Raw genomic sequence first — 20,758 nt, 5'->3', positions numbered from 1 at the left:
AATTTTTAAAACATAGGGTTTTATAGAAGGGTATGATTAAACATTTTAGAAAAAAAAAAGTCTGCTCCTTTAAATGATATGACCCAAACAAGCTCCTCATTTAATACCTCCCTAAAGAGCCCTATAAAAGTATTCCCAGGCCAGTGCTCCGAAGATGCTGCTACAGAAGTACAGAGTGCTAAGTTTGAGCAAGCAGCTATAAAAACCCAGTAAACCCACAGGCATGCTCCTATTGCAATGCCCTTCTCAGAGGCTTTCCAGCCTGATATTTCAGCAAGTTAAATGGTCTTTAAAACACAAGCATTTTTCCCCAGTCACCTTTATAGGCAAGCTTCAAAAGGTGCAGTAAGTTGGTTTAAAAAAAGCAAGACACTATGCTGGGGTGACAGCACTAGCACTACACCTCTTCCTTTCCTCAATAACACAGCAAACATGTCAAAGGACACAGCAACAAGAAAGGCACAATCACAGGGATATCTGTTAGCTCTGACCTGACATCCACTGAACACAACAGATAAGCTACAAAAACCTAACATGGGTTTTAGAAACAAAAGAGGGCCTGAAATCCAATTCCAATGGGATGCAGCAAACAATTTTTCCATGAAAAATGACAGGCTGAAGCACTTTCTGAGCCCAAAGTCATGCCTGAGTTCACCACATGCAATTTCAGGATGCATGGGGTCAGCTCAGGTCACTGGGAGGGCTGCCCTTCCAGGCCCCTCACAGAAGAGCAAAGGGCAATCTGTCAGTATGTGGCAAAGGTACGTTGCAGTGCTTACCTTGGCCTGGCCACAAGCACACATCAGGAAGGGCTGCAGGGCTGCATGTGAAAGGGCACCTTGTGTAGGGCTGAGCTTCTTCTGCAGCAGCCAGTTGCCAAGAGCATGGGCTGCAAGGCAAACCACTTGCATCCTTCTTGCTAAGGTTTCTCTGCAGGTGGAACGGTGTGCCTGGGGGGCTTCAAGCACTCCATCAAGCAGAACCATGTGGATACAGCCAAGAGACAACAGCAGCATTCATCCTTCCATCCCCTTTGATTAGATGTAGGGCATTCAGACAGAAAAGGTGCATCCCAAACCCAATACCATGCCCTCAGAGGCCAGTGGTACCCCCAGCTGAGAATTGTTTCTTAGCATAGCAAGCAGCCATGCCACAGTTTTGCAGTGACGGGGAGTCCTCAAGGGAGCTAGTGAGAATACAGGCTTGCTTATTTAGGGGAAAAACAGCTAATGGCTGCTCACACCAGCACAAAACCAAGGCTGCAAAAGGCTTCCTTTACCTATTGAGAGAATTGGCAACTTGGGAAGGAGGGTAGAGAGAAAAGAGCATGAAGGGACAACTTCAGTGAAAAGATAACTAGAAGAAGCTGCTGCCAAGCTGTCCCTGCACATCTGCATAGCACCACTGATATGGGTTAGGATACCCAACAGATAGAGGTACAGAAAGGCCACTGACAACAGCTCAAGTAGCTCCCTGTTGTCCCTACCCAATTCTACAAAGGCTGGTGACCAATCTACAGACACTGATGAAGTCAATCTTACAGCTTAAATTTAGAGGACACAATCCCCACACCTGCCCTCTGCCTCTTCTCACAACTTCTGCCACCTCAAGCCTTTGCACACCTTCAGCACTAGCATAATTAAAAAGACTGAAAAGTTAAGCTGGACTAAATAACCCATAGAGCTATATAGATAGCACAGAGGTATAAACACCAGCTCAGCCATTTAGCTCACTGTGCAACTAGACAGGGTTTCCTCAGGAAGGCTAAGGGAGAATCAGACACTCAGTTTAAGCAATTATATGAAACTAAGGTCAAGCATTTCATGGAATCACTAAGGGTGGAAAAGACCCCTCAGATCACCTAGTCTTAACTGTCAACCTATCCCCACTATGTCCACTAAGCCATGTCCCTCAACAGGGCATCTACAGGGACACTGATACCACCTCCTCCCTGGGCAGCCTGTGCCACTGCTTCACCAATCTTTCTGAGAAGACTTTTCCCAATATTCAACCTGAACTTCCCCTGGCACATCTTACAGCATTTTTCATCCTAATGTTTATTCAACTGAAGGGTGAGATGTGTTCTTCAATATTCATAAGTAATCCAGCACAGAACTGCCAGTACCAAACTCCATTTACACAGTCCTCTCCATGTTCTCTTACCTCAGAAACTACAAGCAAGAGTTTATTAAAAGACGATCTAAAAAAAGATCCATCACAAGCAAAACTCCCCCAGATTCTTAAACCAGCATTTCATTCAAATGTAATTTCAGCACAGAACATAGTAACTTTCGTTTTTTAAAAAAGGTAATCTCCTCTTCCCTCTTCACATCCATCAAGCTATATTAGATAACAGCATCAGCTGTTCACAGTTTATCTTTGAAAAACAAAGTGTTTGAGGGAAGCTTGTTTTCCTGGTTTTCCTATTAAAATAAACTTCTTTTAATAGTGCATGGACAGCCAATGTTGCTTAGGACTGTAGGAGTTTTGAACAAGTCTTAAGACAAAGGGAGACGTTTGGTTTGGGCATGTTAAAAAGTGAAACATCACCTTCTGAACTGAGATGTTGGAAGCAATATCAAGAACTCCCTCTGCCTCAAGACTGAAACAGTCACTGCATGCAGACGAAGAGCATCCACTCCTAAAGCATCGAGAAACCTTGCAGCAGCAGTGCCCTGGATTACGGTTCCAGTCCCTGGTACCAAGGCACCTAAAGCAGTAATGTGATTCCACTCCCCATCATGCATGCATGCTATGCCTCTGATTAGCCTGAGCCACTAGAAAGATAATCAAGAATGCAGGAACCATCACGTACACCAAGTAGTTTGTAAGAGACACATTTTCGGAAGATAACTTAAAGCTTGAACATGCAACATGAAAGGCCAGAGCTTATAGACATCTTGTATATACTGCATAGGAATTCTTCAAGTTACATTAACAGTTACGAAGGATCATTTGTTTTTTTCTTTCTTTTTCATGAAAGCTAAGAAATGCACTTTTAATTCCAAAGAAACAACAGAAAAAAAGCACTCAAGGCTTTTACTGGCACCAAAACCAGCACATCAATGGGACTTTAAGGTTAGATGGAGAGGCCCACCCAGATACCAGCAAAGCCCTGCACATCAAGGAGCATCTGATTCAATCCACAGCTCTGCCCAAAAGCAAAACTTCTCATTTTAAAGCCAGCAGCACCCAGAGATTCTGCAAACACTTCTGAGGCTGTGGGAACACAATCCACGCTTCCAGGCTGAGCATCTCCAACCCAAACCCAAAAAGGATGCACATTAACTTCATTAACCTTTGTCTTTTAGAGAACAGAAACCAGCCAGCAGTCTTCACACTGCAGTTTAAGCCCTTCCTTCCATGACAGGAGCTTATCTGCCAGAATGGTTCTCCCAAAAACTTCAGCCAAAGACTTAACTTGATCTAAACTGTGCAAGCAAAATTTAAGCTTAGAGGTGCACTTATGCAGGTGACTGCCGGGGGGGAGGAAATCAAGTTATAAGTGAAAATACTGCCAACAGATTTGTGGCAAAAAATCTTCAATTACCACCCAACTCTTTATTAACTCTTCCCCACTCCTTCAGGGTAGGTAGTTTCCAGTTTTCTTAAACATTACATGGTTCATGCTGTACAAGAACCATAAATTCTTAATTTCTTGCACTTTAAACAAAAACAAAGTCTCCTTCTTTTCCCCAAAGGCATATTCCTTTGCAGAATATTTGTATTTCACTGTTCACCACAAAAACTGGCTGTTAAAGGTTGAGGGGGCAGATTCTTACTTTTTTTTCTCCAGCATTTGAAGATAAAAGCATCTTCACTGCCACAAAATTTGTTCAGCAGCTTAGGGAGACCATCTGTCTCCGTGGGTGGTACACGCTGGCGACTTGGAGGGCAGAGACAGCAGGGGGAAAGAAATTACATGGCAAATGCCTTAAGTACAGGACAGGCTGGAAAGCCTGCTGTTGTACTGCTGGGCACTGGTGGTTTTGAAAGACAAGCCAAGAAGAAGAAAAATCCCTGCAGTTGAAACCAGTGGCATTTCCTCACCACCACCCCTTTTCAGAAGGACAAACCCAGCAACACCCTGTTACAGCAAGTCATACTGGCCAGGGGAATTAATAATTGACTGTGAGCCCTCTGCATACAAGTATGACTGTAAACTTTTTAGGTATTAACTATTCAAAAAATGTGAGAGCGCTCCAGGGTGTAGCGATCACCCTGAGCTACCACAGCCACTGCTGCTTGGTGCATTCGCAGGAACAGAACACAACCCTTACCTGAGCTGTGGTCTACTATGCCCAACTCCAAGCTCCTCTTACAGTAAGATACAGCAGAGCTTGTGTGCCCATGTACTGCAAATGCAGCATGGTTTGTCCTGAAAAGCACAGCCCAGGAGCTCGCGAGGGTTTGCGTTTATGTTGTTATTTTACTGGCACACCTGGGGCTTGTGAAATACAACTCTGCAGCACCTCACATAAGGTTCCCCACGCACACAGTGGAAGGATGCACAAAAAAGTAAGCAAAGCAGCCAAGATCAAAGAAGAGAGGGATAGCAAGATGACTGACTGTGGGCCCTTCAGTCTCTTGAGCCGTCATCTTTATCAACATGAAGAACAGCTCTGTGTGTAAAGCCATATATAAGGCCTTCTGAAAAGTGTACACAGAGACAAGAGGCTAGGAAACCATGCTCTTTTCAAGAAAAACAGAGCCTGATCAGACTTCACCACATCAGAAGTTTGCAGATGAGCAGTGCACACAGAGATACTGACGGTCCATCCCAGATTTCCAGCTCCCCCATTAGAATGAGAAGCATCTGGCACTACTGGAGTCTGCTGTTCACTACTGTCACAAATAAACATCCTCTTAATGAGGTGTTACTCTGACCCAAGTAAGAAGTCCTCGTCAGTCTCTACTGACAACACACCCTATATACCATCAGACAGACCCTTGTAAAACAGAGTCACCACTGCCATAACTCATCTCCAACATCAAAGCAGAACTCCCTCTGCTCTGCACGGAACAGCAGGCAGCACTACAGAGGCTGCTGGAAAATTTGCTTCTGCAGTTCCACCAGTATCCTCACAGCAACAGCAAAAGAGCAAATTGCCTCTGGTGGCACCGTTCTCCTGGGGGTAAGTTCTTTAAGCCCAGGAATTCAGGCATAGAGAATCAGTCCAGCCTCGGAGAACACAGGCTGGGCTCGAAAGCATAGAATCACAGAATGGCCTGGGTTGAAAAGGACCTCAAAGATCATCTAATTTCAATTCCCCTGCCAAGGGCAGGCTCTCCAGCCACTAGATAGGCTGCTCAGAGCCATATCCAGCCCCTGCCTTGACCTCCTGCAGGGATGGAGCATCCACAACCTCTCTGGGCAACCTATTCCAGTGCCACCCCAAGTAAAAAACTTCCTCCTAACATCCAACCCAAATCCTCCCTTAAAACCATTTTCTTTGTCCTATCACTATCAACCCATGTAAACAATCGTTCCCCCTCCTGTTTATCCACTCCCTTCAAGTACTGGAAGGCCACAAAAAGGTGGATGTAAGCACCCAGTTATATGAAGTGCTGCAAGGGACACTGGCTTGGAGGTCATCACGTCTGACACCTCTCTGTTAGTGCTAAAGAAGCTGCTCTGGAGCATAATTCGCTTTCTTCAGTAACTTCACTTTTTATTACTTTATTAACACCCATTTAGCCAGCTATCCCAGAACTTCTTGGTAGAAGAGAGTACTTAATGCTGGTGCTCATCAGGTTGGGTGAAAGGGGAGGAGAATGACAAACAAATGCTCATCAGGCCTCCTTACATGGAATTCAGGACTGAGAAAACCAACTGAGAAAGAAGGCTGATATCATGCAGGCTAGACAGCGTGGGTATCCAATCCTTTTGTTTGCATGGTAGCCAGACTGAGTGAAAAGGAACCGTCTTGAGTTACATCTATGAAGGCTGCTCCGAAAATAATGCCCCATAATTATTTCTATGGAAAGTACAACCCATAAAAGAGCACATAACGCTATTTAATAGAGCAAGTTCTAAGCTACAAAATACTATTTTTCAACACAGTCACAACCGTTAGCTGTGCATTTTCAGCAGCAGTGAACATGAGCCTGCATGCCACACACTCAACAATCTGCACAGTGGAGGTGCTTCACTACTGACACCTACCACCCACCACCACTGTACTCACATCCACTGTCTGATCTCCAGAAATATTCAGCAAGCATCAGTGAATGCCAGTGGGGGCCATTTTTCCACGTGGAGGAATTCAGTGACGCCCTTTTGATTCATACATACTTCCACATCAGAAACCATTCTGTCAGACTGCCCCTCTGCTGCCATCTGTCACATGGCAATACCACGTAACAGAATATTGGTGTGAAGGCTCAACTTCTACTGCCACACCAACATCTACCTCTGATGTTGTGGGCCAACATAGCAACATATCAGACATTTTTTTCAGAGTACATCCCATAAAATATATAACATAGTTAATGTATATAAATAACAAAACTTATTTAAATTGTTAATGGTTTTTATTAAAACACACACAAATGAGAGCAACAAAAAGATATAAAACCAAGGTCAAGTATCCCACTAGTTTTGAAACTAACACATCATTCTGGTTCAATGGCAGTGGCTACAATAATTAGTGAGGTCTCAAGGTGTTCAGTGGAGATTTTTGATGAAATTTTACTCTTCCTGCATTTATCCTTCAAAATAATTGTTCACAAATCCACATACTGCCAAAAAGCAATGACACGAATAAGGTGTGATTGCGAAGCGAGGAATGCTTCTCACTGGTAACAGAGGGCTTACAGAAGTCTACGAAAAAGACATAATCAAAGCACATGCAGGATAGAAGGAAAGAGTGTGCAAGCCCAGGCAGTGTCCAGCCAGGTTTATAAGGGCAGAAGAACATTGCACCAACATGTTTTGCAGTCACACTTTTGACCAACCAACTGGAAATACAAGCAGCCTGCAAGCACATAAGATCAATCAGTCTGAATGACCAATTCAGTGAGATGCACACTAGGAAGCTCCTTCATCATTAGGCAGCACGGTTTTCAGCTGCTTTTGCCTCAGGCAAAATAACATCCAGTCTCCTAAACCCACAGTTAAGCTGATACATTTCTCCATGCTTCAGAAAAACAAAACAAAAACGGAAACAAAAGATGTAATGGAATTTTTCCCTTTAGAAAGTAGGGAGATTTTAGGATAGCACAACCAAGAGACAAGCGAGGATACAACTCCAGAAAAGTGTTGTCTATACAGTCGAAATGCTGACCAGATTTTACTAATTTGAAGAATTTCACCTTTGATAAGGGGGAACAAATTTGAATGACACCGAGCTGCTACAAAATAAGATGCGCAAAAGCAGGCTGATGTATGAAGAAGCTTCTTTCCAGTCCTTAATCCTGTATCTACTACCTTACTAGGGAAAATGGCCCCAATGGCACAAAAGGATGCACACAGAGGCAGTAGGTCCAACCTACTACCAACCTAAAGCAGCTGGATCAAAAGCATCATCAGTTTCCACCACACAATTCTATTTTCAGCTTTATTTTGTACTGAACACAAGGGTTCAAGTACAGCCTATGGAGCAGCTGCTCCTCTGCCTCCGTTCAGCCAAGAGAAAGGCTCCCCTTCCAGAAAATATTTATGCATCTATGTTGTTTTGTGAGTTTGTACAAGCCACAAGATTTCTCAGTTAGATATGGCTTACTCCTGCAGGGAAGGGGCAGGCTCTTCAGAGACATACACCTGTTTCAAGGAAGCAGCTGCTCTCTTCTTGGATTTTCAAACCACAGTTTGGCAGACAGTCATCCAAATGCAGATGGTAAACACAGGGTCAATGCTCTAACAGACTTTTTTTAAAAACTACTTTTCAGTAATAACCTTCTCTTGATCATAAAGACAAAGAACATCAACTAGCTCATTGTTTCTGAGCCACCCAGAAGGAACTGAACTATGGATGATAGATACCATCCATGTCCCCATAACTGCAAAGCAATCAGCCTTTCAACAGGAAAGTTATCTACTGTCACCCTTCCCCACCTTTGTTCTTGCTTCCAAAAGTCTCGCCAGCATCCCCACCCAACCTCTCCTACATTTTCCCAGGCTTTACTTCCCCATGTCTTCCCATCTCTTCATCCATTTGTACCCCCATAAAGCATTCCCCCCACATGGCAACCCCTCCTACGAGGAGCAGTAGAGCAGTCAGTAAGTTGAGACTTGGCACTCTGTTCACGGGGACTCCAATTTAATTTTTACCTCCCCCCGCCAAACCCTGAGTCACTGCCAAAGGGAATGCTCATTTTGGCAGCTAAGTCTCCCAAAAGAAAAATTGTAGCCAAAGTGCTGGAGGTGGGACCAAGCCAGTCTATTAATAGGTTAATTACAATATGAATTTGGGGAACTACTCCCAAATATGCTTACCCTCCCGGACCCAGGGCCCTCAGGGGTGGAGTGGAATATCAAACTCAGCATATTCAACTTAATGCCTGCAGCTGGAGTCCAAGGAGGGTGGAAAATCCAGTCCATATTCTACCTGGCAAAACCACAGTTTTACAAAAGAGTGGCTGAGCTGTTGCTTTCTTCCTTTCTTGCCCAGACAGTTCATTTTTCTCACACTTAGCAGCTCTTTGCCACATTAGAGAAGACCTAGAATTTGAGATACCAACAGTTTTGCCATGGAAACAATTCAAGGCTAGTCAAGGAAGCAAAACTCTACAAGATGTACCAAGAGTCTTCTCACTACCAGCCTCTGGAGTACGCTGGACTGCTGAGGATGGAAGACTCCACAGACCAAAGCTTTGAGATACCTGAGCGCACAGAGGACAAAGGAACAGACCAAAGAGACAACATTTTGATTTTAGAAGGCAATCAGGTTACTACGCCTGTTGAAGCACGCTTCCTCCTTCCAGGCAGTGGGCCACAAGCTATCCATGACCCCTTTAAAAGGGCTGCAGGGAAGCAAGCATACACAACAGTAAATGGAAAGAGCCCACTGGTAGCAACAAGTAGCATACATGTACTTCATCACAGCCATCCGCATCTCTCCAGCACACCCACAAGGCTGCTTCTTTAGTCCTCCTGAACACATCACCTTCACACACCTCCTTCATCAGATCTCACATTCCAGTAAAGCAAACCAGCCATATGTAGAAGGCAGCAGTCTATGACATTTCATGGACAGGTACGTAAAAAACTCAAGAAACACTTTGCAAGATTATGCTACAAGGGTGTTTGAATTATCAAATTTCTCTTGTTTTGCACAAACACCTTGCAATCCTAAGCCATCAGAAGACAGAAACAGGAATTTCAGTCATTTCTTATAGATCTTATGACACTGGGGTTATGCTCCATATTAAGTCCAGCTGTTTAGGCCATCTGCACACAAATAACTCTCCACTCTTGCATTCAGCAGAAGAGAGAGATGGAGGGAAACTGTGTTCTTTCCCTGTCTGGAAGACACATAGCCTTCAATCAGATCTTACCTCTATATAAGCAAGAATGTAAAATCAACACAAGCTCAAAAACATGTCACACAGCTGCCAGAAACTCAGGAAAAAGCAGCACTAGCTTACAATTCTTAAGATACACTTGGCAAGACTCTCCAACACAAGATGCTGTTGCAGCACCTACATTCTACCTGGTTCGGATTCAACGTGACAAACAAAATTGCAATCAGCATGACAACAAATGAGAAATTATTAATTTTTCATACATCTCAAATTTTCTAGTCCTTGGTGCCCTCACATCACCCAAGGCATTCCAAAACCTTGCTGTAAAGAGAACACAGTTTCTAATGGAATTGCTGTTAAATATTAAGGCCTTGATTCTCAAATAAATCCTTTGTCTACAACAACATGGTGATTACCTACATGGTGTAATGCAATAGAAAGCATAATAAGATGGCAGAGCACCAAGATCTTAAGATCCTCAATCACTGCAGCTTCTTAGATACAAAAGCAGTAGGTACAAAGAAAGAAACTGCCTATTTCCAGGTCTGTTAGGTCCTCAGGTAGGCAAGGTTCTCCAGAGAGATGTTCTCACCTCTGCAACCAACCTTCAAATGAGGTCTGGGAAGGAGTGGATCCTAGCTCCACCTCCTTTGGTCACTCAGGTGCACTGCATGCACCTGACCTCCCTGGGATGGTCCCACCTTCCTACCAGGTGCTCAATCACTGGTTCAAGCTGTGACTTAGTATTTCCATTACATACATTAAGACAGACAAGTAGACTTTGGCAGGAGGAGGATCTTAATTCCTCTGAACACAAACCAACAGTCTGGTACCAAGCAACCATCAAATCCTCTCAAGCCAAACCTGCACTTGGTGTATATATGTAAGGTATGCACATGCAAATATTGAATTCTCTGTGCAGAATTCACTTCTGTGAGAATTGCCATGGCACCCCCAAGGCACAAAGCCACAGTACAAGGGAGTTCTTTGATAGCTCCCTTCATATCCTTCCACTTCTAAATTAAAATGCTGTCCTGGATCTGCCACTTACCACAAAGGAATTTGCAAGTTTAAAAATAAAGGAAGAAAGAAAGAAAAAAAAAAGAAAACCAGAAGCCATTATACTGTTTTTTAAACTCCAAAGCTGACCTTTAGGTAAAGCAACTGGTGTGCTTTCATTACAGAAAAGGGGCCCTGCCTCACATTTTACAAAGGAGAACCAGTAGCATCCAGATCTAGTTCACGACAGGCCCTTCTGTTAAGCCAGGATCAGCATCCAGGAGTCAACTCCCAGACTTGAGCTTCAACCACTAAATCTGCTTCAAAGCAATTCCATTGCTAAGCTAATAACTGGAGACTGTTCCTACATCCACTTAAACCAGCAGACACTAATCTCTCCATCTGCAATAAATATGCATGCCATAGGGGTCTGGACATGGTAAGTGGAGCAGATGTTTAAGTACACATACAGTCTGGGAAATCAGATTCAGAGCTGACAGGGCACAGGAATGAAGAGATTTCTAGACATCTTCACATGACACAGGAACTAAAGAGACTGAGACACCCATTCTCTCTTGCATATCTATGGAATGAAGTGTTAACCCCAGGAGAAAGGCTGAAGCAGGCACGTATAAAACCTGCAGACTGCACAGCTCACAAACTCTCCTAGATACATCTGACCCATCAAACTGGTCAACACCAGTAACAAAGCAGATGCCATCATGAATCAGGACCACAACAGGTACAATAAAGTATCACAAAAAAAATAAAAACACAAACAAGCAAATAGCCTGTGCCTACAGGTGTCCCAGTACTCATTAAAAATACCATTCTTCAGTGTTCAAGCTGCTGGGAAATTTTGGCTGCACTAAGGCTGCTTCAGAAGAAGTCTCCACACAAGCCAATGCAAAAACACAGTCAGCTGCTGACCTCAGAAAAAAAGGAGTCCCAGGCCACTGAAAGCATCCCATGGCATAACCATTTGCCCCACCCTTCAAGGTAGCCCCTGCTTGTCACAAAAACAGAGCTCAAACATCTGAAAGCAAGCATTTCAAACAGTCACCAACACGTCACCCAGATCTGAGTGGCAGTGCTCAGTCTGATCCAAGGAATGTTTATTCAGGTTTCTTCCACAACTCTCGGCTGCACAGGGGGGACAGACAGATGTGGTCTGCATTTTAGCACATTAAGCTGATATGAATGTTTTCTCATTTACTTCCTTCAGCCCCTGCCACGTAAATGCAGGGGACTTGTTTGCCAGTCAGGAGGCTCTGAAGAGTGACACACTGCAGGGGTGCTGTCAGAGGGCATCTGGTCCATGCAACCACAGAGCACAAGCTAGCCTCAGCCACATGAGGAAGCCTCTCCTCTCTACTCCAACAAGGAGGCAGAGAAGGCCTCTAAATAAGCACTTTGCTGGGCTTAGCCCAGTGTCCAGCCTGAAGTTGAGCTATCAGTTCTTTTCACTCTGTCTGACTCAAGGGATGTTTATTCAGGTTTCTGAAGCAAGGACAAACCAACCCTCCCTACACTCACCCGTTTAATTTGGTAGCTTCTGAGAGACTAGGATTCCTCTGGGGGAAAATTCAGAAACCAGCGATACCATACAAACAAATGCAGTGGCTTCCTGCTGTGGCATAACCACCACTGGACTACGGTGCTTGTACCTACCTCAAGTGTCCCAAGCTGTAGTATCGCGATTCTCCGTCTGTTGAACGAACTACCTTGACAGTAAACATGGGCTGCAGCTGCCGTAGCTCTAGCAGGACAATGGCCAAGTAGTGAATGAAGAGCAGTGCATCCACCAGAGACACTGCATACTGCACTATTCCTTGGTAGTTGGTGTCCTTCGAGTCCAAAATGCGAACGCCATAAAAAAGCCAGTAGGAAAACACAAACAGGAAGATGAGGACCAACAAGAGGGCCCGGAACACGAACACCCTTGGTATGTCTGCCTTGGGCTGGCGGAAAAACAGAGCCCAGGTCCCAATCAGAAGAATGAGGAGTTTAAATGCCACAGAGATGAACAGTCCCTCACAGACAGTACCACACGGCTCCAGATCATCCCGCCACAGGATCTGGGGCAACAGAATGAAGGCGATGGGGGTAAAGAAGACGAGGAGTCCAAGAACAGCTGCCACTGTTAAACCCAGGTAACGTTTGCAGTCCAACCCAACACTGTCCTCCAGATCCTTACTGATCCTGGCTATGTCCTCTTGGGAAATGCTGTGCTCAGAGGTACCTGTGATTGCTGTTGTGGTCTCACCCCAGTTGTCATCCTAGGAGAGGAAGAGAGAAATAAAAACAACAGTGAAACAATTGAGTTATTTCTTCCAGGTCTTCTATTTTTCTTGCCTGGAAAAGGATTGCTACGTGAGACTTAATTCTGCTAAGTAAAAGCAACACCTTCAAAATACCGAATAACGAACCCTGAAAATTAATAAGGTTTGATCCAAATCAGTGACTGTAAATGCTGGGTGGTAAAAACCTGTAACTGTGGAGCAGATAGCTCAACTTCCTTTGCCACTCAGAACGTCTTAGATTCTTTTTCCAGTACACTTAACTAATAATATGACGTAACTCTTGGAAACTGCAGTAATTGTCAGGTCTTATGAGAAAGGCAGGACCTAGCACTCTGCCAGCCTGTGAATTCTGTAGTGCAAGTGCATCGCAGAGTCACCTGGAAGGGAAAGTTCCATTTCAGTGTTTCAAGTCAACTGCAGTCATTACACAATCATAAACAAGTTCACACACAGTTTTTTCATCTGTAAGAGAAGCCATTGCACTTCCAGCAGTTTATCCTACCTCTTTCTTCTATCCTTCTCAACAGTAGCATTGTCCTCAGTGGCTAATGTATTCTAATACAAGTTGAATTAAATCTAAAAAAAATCACAGGTAGTCACTGAAGATATTTTCAGGTATAGTGCTTTGAACTTACTAAACTGTGGATATAATCAAGCTCCAGACTACAAAAGGCTTTCAGAAAGCCTAATTTCTCTCCTAGCTAATTTCAAAGGAATTCCACAAGCTAGTACTTCCACCATGCAGTGCTGTCAACTGCTGCTGCTTGGTACTGGCACAGCCAAAGAGCTGCACTGACACACGTGGATTTAGGATTTGACTCACAGCTGCTGTTGAAGTGACTCATGCCCAAGAAGACTCCTGGTACTTCTCACAAATACGTACCAAACAGCATCAATGCACGTGTTTTGCTGCTTGGCACCCAACACCTTTGTAGTTCAAGGCTCATTCAGAAGTGCATATTTTACTTTTCCTCTTATCCTCCCAAATCTTTCTTTCTGCAGCCTTGATCATTTATAGGACTTACACCTTCTCCCAGACTTTGGCAGTTACATATGCTGAGGTAGGCACTTTGTTTTAAAGAAACAGACATCATTTTATACATAAGACACAGTACCTATAAACATGAGAGTACTGTAGAAGCCTATGACTATGGGGTTTCCTACGAACCACAACACTAATATTAAACATTATTCACCTCTTTGTAAAAGCTACAGGAAAGTCTTCAAGAACCTTTGAGAGAGCAGCAGACAGAAGCAGCAAGATCGCTGTGAACAGCTTTGGTAATTTAACTTCCAATGCACTTCAGTGCCTCCCTAACTACAGTAGGAGGGTTTTGAGATAGATCAACCACAAACAGACAGTAACTAGAATTAATCTAAAGGATTTTTGAGTCACTCCTCATCAAAGCAGAGAAGAGATACCTGTATAGTAAGATTTCCTGAAAGGAAGCGTAATCATGTCTCATTTTCCTTTTTGCCAGTGTCTCCAGTGAAACAATCTAAGCATTTCAAGTATTTTATGCTTATGCATGAAATAGCTCTGCATGATTTCCTCCTTTCAATTGACTGAGGAGCTGTGCAGAACAGAGAAGGGACAGAAACACCACAGCAGCTTAAGGCTACAGCCCAGAAGAAAATAGGCAACTCTAGTCCCAGTTTACAGCTTTAAACAGTTCCTCCCATTTTAAATGGCACAAATATTATAGTCATGCAGTTACATGGAAATACAAGGCTAAATCTCAAACAGTACAAGATTATTGAATCCAATCCAGGGCATTCTGCTTCCCAGGTGAAAAGTCTTGCTCATGTACCACCTTCATTTTCTTTGACTTTAAACACTGAGGAGGTCTGCACAAAAACAAGGGCCTAAAAGTCTGCCAGCATATTTATATTTATTTAAAATAACAGCTGAGACTCTTGAAAACAAGTATTTGATTATAAAATAGTGAATGGAAGTACGTGAAGTAGGTATACCTGTAGCTACATGTATATTGTCATAAGTGCTACCATACACAATCTGAATAGAAAGCTGGCAATTTAGTTTTGAAATAACAGAGGTGGAGCCCCATAGGCAAAAACTAACATACCAAAAATCCAACCCAGGAAGCAATGAAACATCCTGTGTTCTTTGTTTTCCAGCATCAGTCATTCTTTGCAAATGATTATGTACCTTCACGTTAACTGCTAGAGCACGGAGTATTGGATCCATTCTAGATTAAATCTAAAATAAACACTTTTTTTCTTTATTAATAATTATATATTAGCTTCCTTGAGTTTTGAGGGTTTTTTTTTTCAACCAGTTTCCTAGCTATTTTGCATTACCTTTATACTTCTTGCCTTCTTTCCTCATTAGGGAATCCTGGCCCTAACATTTTACACGATGATTCCACACAAATGCCATTTAAAAACAAAAGTGTACTTACAGGTGAAAGGCTAGACCTGAATATTGCACAGTGAGATGACAGAAACACGTGATTCTATATAGATTGTCAGATAACACTCTCTGGAGACAGAAGTAAATCAGTGCCCAAAGTGTAAGTCATGTCAGCACTGGTGCTGTCAAATATAATGCTCTCAGAAAAGACAAAACTGATGAGATCTTAGTGTAATGTATGAATAACCAGTAGCCATAGGTCATGGTAGTGTACGCACAGCATGCAAGCAACACGCCTCTTCCTACTCATGTGAGACAAAGTCCTAGGCTCTCTTCCAGAAACCAGACTACACGTTTAACTTTGCTGTTTCCTTACCTGTCCCTCTTCTGTTCGAGAGGCGTCATTCCCCAGCAGTGGTTCTGCAGGAGGTGTCTGGATAGTGACGGACTTCTCGGACCGACTGCCATCTTTGCTTCGTGGTGATTTGTGCCTGTCCCGACTCCTTTTCCAAACGGAGCAAGAGAAGAATAAAGTTACCACAGAGTTCCTGGGCCACAGCCTGGAACCTTTAACTTACTTGAAGCAGGTGCCCTAAGAATTTGGTTATAGTTATGCCTGCTCACCTCTTGATCAACATTGATTTAATCTGCAAAAAAAAAAGTTTCAAAAGAGGAAAAAGTGATGTTGCTCAGAGGGGCACACAGCCCTGTGGCTGGAACAGCTGAACTGGTCAGTTATTGAAGGGGGTCGCCAAGGGGAAAGAAGGACGTATCCATCACTTCAACTCCTCTTAAAATGGCTTCTGCCAGTGCTGGACTTGAAAGCAAAGCTTGCTCTCCCTCAACAACTGACAAGTCCATTTAGGATGGATTGGTCTACTACTCAGCTCTCCACCTCTAATAAGGTGTCCTACAGGGACATGTAGAGGTAACACAAGGAAAGCTCTGTTCCTGCATGGTGGAACCTTGTCAGCTGGGATCTCAACACTGAAGGACAACTGATGATGTTTATTGGCATTCCAAGCTAACCTCTTATAAAGAAGAGCAAGAACATCAACAGCAGCAGGGCAGCGCTCACTGTCAAGAGTACCTACCTCACAGCTTCCAATCTGAGAATATCCCAAGGTAAATTAAGTCTGACCAATCTGCTAGACAGTATTTCCCTCCCATTTCCTACCTGGACAGGGAAGCTGCCCTTGCACCAGAGACCTTCACTGTACTCAAGAGACTGGTAAAAGCTCAGGAGAGACCAGGGTCCCAGCACTACTGGGATTACCACAGCCCAAAGGAAAGGTTTCACGGGACAAAACTTCCTGTTTGTAGCAAGAGGTCTAGAATTTGGTATGCTGTTTTGAAAACCTGTAAGACATCTTTCCATGCTGCATTCTGAACTTCAGAGAGCAATCCACACAGGGGCGTGGACTGGTGATAACAAAGGAGAATGGAAGAAAGACAAATGAGATGTTTTACTCAAGAATGGACTCCAAGGCTATTTCATGGAATAATCCTTTTTCCAAACATATGGGATAATTGCTTCTGAAATGGAAAGTTATTTTGGACCAGTTCAGTCCTAAGTTACAAAGACTGTAAAAGGAACCAGTTTTGCATGCAAAACTAATGATGAAGATTAAAAAAACACAAGAAAAAAGAACAAGTATACTTTCCAAGTAATTAGATGTCTTCGAGTAAGAGGTTTTTTGATGGCACTGAACTACCAAAACAGAAAGAGGACTTGCTATTCAAGTTCACAAAAGCCTGCCTTCAAATCCAATCAATGCTGATAAAGGAGTTGTTGTGGACTCAAGCACCACTTAAGTTCTATTAGAAAAAAAGCACCACCAACAAAGAGAAGTCAGGAGGATGGGGAGGGGAAGAAAGGAAGCCTTATTGTTACACAATAAAGAAATGGTATCAGAATAGAAAACAAGCGACAAGTATCAGTTTAGGAAGTCTGACACATCTCCCCAGAGACTCTATTCATCACTCACACTTTAAGAGCCAAGTCGAGTGCTTTTTTTCCCTTCGGGTGGTGTTTCTCCAATCTTTCTAGCCACATGGAACCTTAGCATACAACCAGCAGCTTGAATATCAAGTAACGGCATAATTGCTTTCTATCTTGTCACTGGGCTCCTCTGGAGGACCCTCTGCATGCATCGCCTCCAGAGCCGTAGCCCCACTGATTACATCCTGGCTTATGTTTATTCCACAGAACACATCCTAGCTTGAAGCAGCAAGTAATTAAAAATAAAAATTTCTTTACCCTTGTCTGTGGGCTTTTTTGGAGTGACCTGAGTAGTGGGAGTACCCCGAATACGTTGACTCTGTATCCATTGCAGTAGACATGGGGTCTGCAAAGATTTTGTTTAGAAGATGAGTTCCTGGTGCTCCTGAGGTGGAGACCGTGATAAAAGTGCTTTCCTGAGTTCTCTTTGCTTCCCAGTCATCAGTGTGGCCTGGGCTGTGGGGAGCGGGTGCACTTCACTTCCAAGGAGTCCTTCCAGAGGCAGGAGGGAGGGAGCTCTGCTCCTCAAGATCGGCCTAGGAAAAACAAATAGGCATGCTAAGCAAAGCAGTTCATGCAGAGCTTTAAATAAATTGGTAGATAATATATCTCTGATTCATAAATCTAGTCCATTTATCCAAAAATCCGTAACAGCATCAGTTGCTTGCAGAAGACCTTTGGGCCTTGGTGAAGACTCAGCATCCTGGATACTCACAGATACTCACCCCCTGAAAAAAATACTGGGTTTGACATCCATATCCCCATAACACACATCCCAAATACCAGCAGGTTCAGAATGGCAGCAGTGCACTCCGCTGCTCCTGGGGGAAGGGACGGGGGTGTGTGTGACTATCCCAGCAGAAATGCTGCAAACGATCAGACCACCATGTCTGAACCTGCTTTGTTTTTATAGCTGCAAGGTGTGCCCATTTTACAAGCATTAGCTACTACACAATCGATGGCACTGCAAGTGCCTCCCTTCCTTTGCAACCTTTGCCTCCAAAGCTAATTTGGGACTTGAAGAACTGAATTTTATTAGAAGTTAATAGCTATATATACACATCCTAATCGCACCAGGGAGAGTTGATTAGAGATCATAACTGGCTTATATGGGCCAACGTTTCTTGTGGCACATCTCCATTTGGAACAAAAGCTTAAGTCCTATCTGCAAAGGGCAGGAGAGCTGTGCTTTTGGATGGGAGCATGGAGACAAGGGAACAGCCTCCAGGAGTTACACGCCAAGAACTCTGAACCCTGTGGGAAAAGAAAAAAAGAAAAGGCAGACACACAGACACCTCTCAGCTGTGTACTCTGCATTTGTCAAGAAGGAAAACAGAGGAATTAGGGACCAGTCTGGGGGAATTAAGCACAGTGGTGTAGCACAGGGTTTGACATGGAGCAGCGCTCTCCCATGCTTCCTGCCAGACCGCTGCCCTGAGCCAACACCAGCGGGATGGAGGGCTATGGGCAAGTAGAAGTCTCAGAGCAGGCAAAAGGCTGCTTTGAATAAAATTAAATCCCTCCGTTTCTCTCTGCTCACAACACTTTTTAAATCTGTTAGCAATAAAAGAGTCAGTGACTGCTTTCTATCTTCTACCTTCCCAGAAAGGAACAACAACAGACACCAAGCCCAATACTAGGCCAGCTCCTCTTTCCAGCTACAGAATTCCTTGACTAATACCCCCAGAAAAGCTCACGAGCAAGCAGAGAGCCCTCTGCAATGCACAAACCCTGCTTAAGAACCAAGTCTGGGCTCCACAGGCTTCCCTGGCCCACAGTATGCTGTGGAGCCGCAGGCATTTACTCAAGGCCTAGGCTCACCAGGGCTCTCAGGAATGAGAAAGTGCTGGGGAAACCTTGTGCACATGAATTTCCAGGCTGTAAGGGAACATCATGTCCCAAAAAGCTTCTTAAAGGAAGCAGAGAATTTATGAAGGACAAACAAAGATGGGAACATAATGCCTGGTTTTGGAAGGGGGGGAATGATGATGATTTAGACTGTACAGGCACAGCAAAAAACAAAGCCAAGGCACGGCAGAGTTTGAAATACAGCATCACGACTGTAACAGGAACTAAAATCCCCCAGCCAGGAAGACATGATGAAACATATTAACTCCCCAGATTTGCACACAGCCTGGAACTTATGGCTCCAGCAACGAGCTGAGACTCAGAAAAGCTGTTTTTCACTCTGTTCTGCGAAGCAACCTCAGACAGATCCCTTCCTCCACGCTCCAAAAAGCACTATTAGACCAACAGAGATGAGCACTCAAAGGGTCTTGTAAGTGCTAGGCATGACAAACCAGGCATACCCTCACAAATACAAGAGGTGTTAACAAGTATTATGGGATTAGAGCACTCACTGTGGCATTACTATAGAGAGAGCAACCATCTTCACAAACATAGCAAAGCCATAGAGGAACACGTGAGGGAGATTTCAACTCATGGCCTTTTCCTCCAATTCAGCTTTTTTCCCCCCAACTCCCAGACATAAGACTAAGAGCTGGAGATGTCAGGAAATATTTCAGCAGATAGAAGCTGCTGTGGAAAATGCCCAGGCTTCCTAGACAGGAACCACAAACATGCAGTTCCTGTTTGACAGTGGGGGAAGCAAGGCAGCACTGAGCACTGGAAGCAACCTCAGAGTAAGGCTAACATGGGAGCATCAGGGCAGGCTGGATCATGCCAACTTTCATTTTCTGTGTAAACAAGACCAACGGTTTTGACATAGCTCTGTGAAAAGTCAACAACCAGGCCACCAAAAAACGTTAAGCCTCCTGGACTGCAGTCAAAAGCAATGTGATGAACTGAGGAACTCGGCACCACCTCCTGGCCCCAGCTTCAGTATGCAGTGGGGGCTAAACAGTTCTTCCCACCAAGGCAACTGGGGATAAAACACATCTGCCTGACCTCAGTTGGAAAAAGGAAAAGATGCCTGGCTTCGTCTGGTGCCCTATCGAGGCTGACCTTTGGAAAGGTGTCATGGTTTTATGATTTTTGGTACTGGTATTCCACATCATTAACATCATGTAGTGCATTTAGAGTTAAAGAGTTAATGCTGTGGTGTAGTGGTTAGGAGCCGGTGCTTGCACGGCCGCGACCCGGGTTCTTTAACTCTAAATGCACTACATGATGTTATGATGTGGAATACCAGTACCAAAAATCATAAAACCATGACAAAAGGCTTCCTAGGTTTTTCAGTCACTAGACAGCCTAGATTGCAAGCCCAGTCCAAGTAAGATGAAGCAAAGAATCCAAGGTGGGATGTGCACAGTCTGTAGAGAAAACTGGTCCAGGTACACTCTTCAGGGTCAGACCAAGCAGGGCACCTACCTCCTGGTCTACATCATGGCAGGAAGGGGGCTAGCCTTATCCCAGGAAAGCTTCTGAGATTGCTGGGGAGGGGATGGGGGCCCCCCCATCAACTGGGGCCTCACCCCTCCACAAACAAGCATGAATGGAGAGTCCAATCCAGTTAAATCAAACAGCTTTAAGAGAGATCACTATACCTCCTGCAGAAGGTATGGTCTGTTAGCAAAGCACCTGGCCCCATGTGAAACAAAGCCCCTCCGGCTTCAGGGTATAAGTAGCTCCCACCTCCTCACCACAGTTCACCAC

At 44.1% G+C, this 20,758-nt stretch overlaps 1 protein-coding gene across 2 annotated transcripts in view; it reads right to left on the bottom strand.

Annotated features, from left to right (window-relative positions):
- VANGL1 (VANGL planar cell polarity protein 1) overlaps positions 1–20,758 on the bottom strand; it is a 40,176-nt gene that overhangs the window by 15,383 nt on the left and 4,035 nt on the right. For both annotated transcript variants that reach the window (XM_065742121.1, XM_065742120.1), the window contains exons 2-4: positions 17,402–17,679; positions 15,518–15,644; positions 12,136–12,743 (exon numbers count right to left, since the gene is read on the bottom strand). In XM_065742121.1, the coding sequence (XP_065598193.1) occupies positions 12,136–12,743; positions 15,518–15,644; positions 17,402–17,484 (818 nt within the window). In that variant the 5' untranslated portion in view covers positions 17,485–17,679. The remainder of the gene's footprint in view (positions 1–12,135; positions 12,744–15,517; positions 15,645–17,401; positions 17,680–20,758) is intronic.

Source organism: Cyrtonyx montezumae, unplaced genomic scaffold (genome assembly GCF_038088225.1).
Source record: "Cyrtonyx montezumae isolate F1298 unplaced genomic scaffold, pur_monq_1.0 scaffold_3, whole genome shotgun sequence".
Classification (NCBI taxonomy): domain Eukaryota; kingdom Metazoa; phylum Chordata; class Aves; order Galliformes; family Odontophoridae; genus Cyrtonyx; species Cyrtonyx montezumae.
The sequence above is the reverse complement of the archived record's forward strand: the minus strand, read 5'-3'. Positions and strand labels throughout refer to the sequence as shown.